The following is a 2,031-nucleotide window of genomic DNA, read 5'->3' as shown; positions in this document are numbered from 1 at the left end:
ATTTGGAGAATGAAAAGAGTAATAAGAGAAACAGTAGCAAGAAGAGTATAGATAATATAGATATATCTGATCTAGGGATTTCAAGATCTTTAAGATTTATATTGATATATTGATAGTAGAATCTGGAAGTCTAGAGATCTAACAGTACGTTTTCTATAGAGATGTCAGAAAAAAAACTTTTTCCGAAAGCAGTCATATTAATTCTTAAGGTATTTACTAAGACTATATTTATTTGTCAGAAAATTTGTTAAATCGGGATTATGTAGTTTTTGCTAGCCAATTACTAATTATATGATAATAAGGTATTAATTAGGTATTAATACTACTGAATTGGGCAGTTGAGGTCATAGAAGGGTCAGAATAGCTAAAGGAGTGTCAAAATAGCCGAAGATGGGGGGGGGGGCTCTCAATATAATATTGCACTATTTTCAATATAAAATAATAAATAAATATAGCCCATGACTCGACGGTTGGCTGAGGTAGGGCCCTACCTTGGATTTTAGTCACTAATCGGCTCGAAGAGTGTAGCAGGAAAACTTAGTAGTTTTGGAAAATAGTGCTGCATTTGATCTTTGCCTTCAGAGCCTTAGCCAAGGCTGGTCTCTTTTGCAAAAGATTTGCCAGGGCGGTTTGTAACTCTCGGGTTTGATGGAAGTCAAGCTCCGGTCTGCCTTGCATAGCTAATGGGATCATTCTAATAATATCACGAATATGGGTTTCTTCTTCGCGACTACCTTGGCGTCCATCCTGGGATAAGATCTTTTCCCTCAGGATCCATTCGGGGGCGAAGAATTTGACTACTTGGCCATTGATATTTAGCGTCTTCCTGTCACAGATTCAGCTAGAGCGTGTACTATATAATGTGTGCCTGGGCATATCCGCACATCATATGCGGATATGATGTGCGGATATGGTGGTCTTTTGGCTCAGCTGTTGGAACATTAGCCCAGGAATGATCCTTCACACTTCCGCGTAGCTACCTGATATTGTACTGGGGACGTTGCGGCCAAGTTTGGCGGTCAAACACTTCCACCTTCACCGACTGACCGGCTATTCCGGGCCAACGAAGCTTGTACGCTGGGATGGTGTGTCCAAATTGGCTGACTCCTTCGAAGTCGGCCGGGGAGGAGGTGAGGAGCTGGGCTGTAAGGCGGTCGGCGGTGATCAACATGAATGACTAGGTCAACGTCTTCAGTCCTTCGATACGTCTTCACTCCTTCGATTCGGGTCTGGACTTAACAAACAGGAGACGGCGCGTCCCATTACGGTGTAGTCGATGTCCAGTGAACCAAATGTGCGCTAGCGCGGAAACAACGGTTCCTAAATCTCGGCGAGTGAGCGGTGCCATTGTATATTTTGCACCTCAGACTGTGTCTGTAGGCACGCCATTCTGAGAAGTCAACAAATACAAGCAATACTTACTAGATATATTTAACTACGAAGTTTGGTTGAAGTGGAGGTTGACTGAATGTACTGTTTTACTTCCAGATTCGTACAGGCAAATAAAGAAACTGGTGATTGTCCGAATTTGATGCTCTATTTATGCTACTCCCTATAGCGATAGGCAAGAGCGAAGGGCGTAGTAGAGATATCAGATATCTTGCTCCCAGTGATGGCGTTTAGAGTAGACTGTTTAACTCTGGCGGTAGACCTGGCACTCATCCGCGGGTGACCCTCCGGACCCTCTACCCAACCCGCCCCGCAGGTGGGTAAGCGATCGAGTTGTCGGCCCTGAGGGTCACCTGCGGGTATACCTCAGGATCAACAAACAAGATAAACAGGTAAAAAATGTGACTTGTTTATAATACATAAATTATGTTGATTTTTTGTATATTTATCTATAATTTTAAATATAGTAGTAGAATAAGGAATCTAGAATTAAAATTATAAAAAAAACTCTATTTATTAATATATAAATTATTTAATATAGGATACAGAGAATAAAATAATATAATAATTATTAAGATGTAAGTGTATAGCTTTTAAATAACTTCGAGTGTTCACATTTTTTATCAGATATATACTATTATA

At 40.7% G+C, this 2,031-nt stretch overlaps 1 protein-coding gene across 1 annotated transcript; it reads right to left on the bottom strand.

Moving 5' to 3' along the window:
- Positions 1–537: 537 nt before the first annotated feature.
- Positions 538–1,171, bottom strand: N7468_000106 (antigen variant; the record flags this gene model as incomplete). The annotated part of the gene is made up of 2 exons (XM_058469403.1): positions 538–747; positions 1,028–1,171. The coding sequence occupies 2 exons, from the start codon at positions 1,169–1,171 to the stop codon at positions 538–540; spliced, it is 354 nt and encodes a 117-aa protein (XP_058335434.1).
- Positions 1,172–2,031: the final 860 nt, after the last annotated feature.

This window comes from Penicillium chermesinum (assembly GCF_028974085.1).
Source record: "Penicillium chermesinum strain IBT 19713 chromosome Unknown utg000001l:1.0-1975020.0:1.0-1976611.0, whole genome shotgun sequence".
NCBI classification, from domain to species: Eukaryota; Fungi; Ascomycota; class Eurotiomycetes; order Eurotiales; family Aspergillaceae; genus Penicillium; species Penicillium chermesinum.
This window is presented reverse-complemented; position numbering and strand designations above follow the sequence as displayed.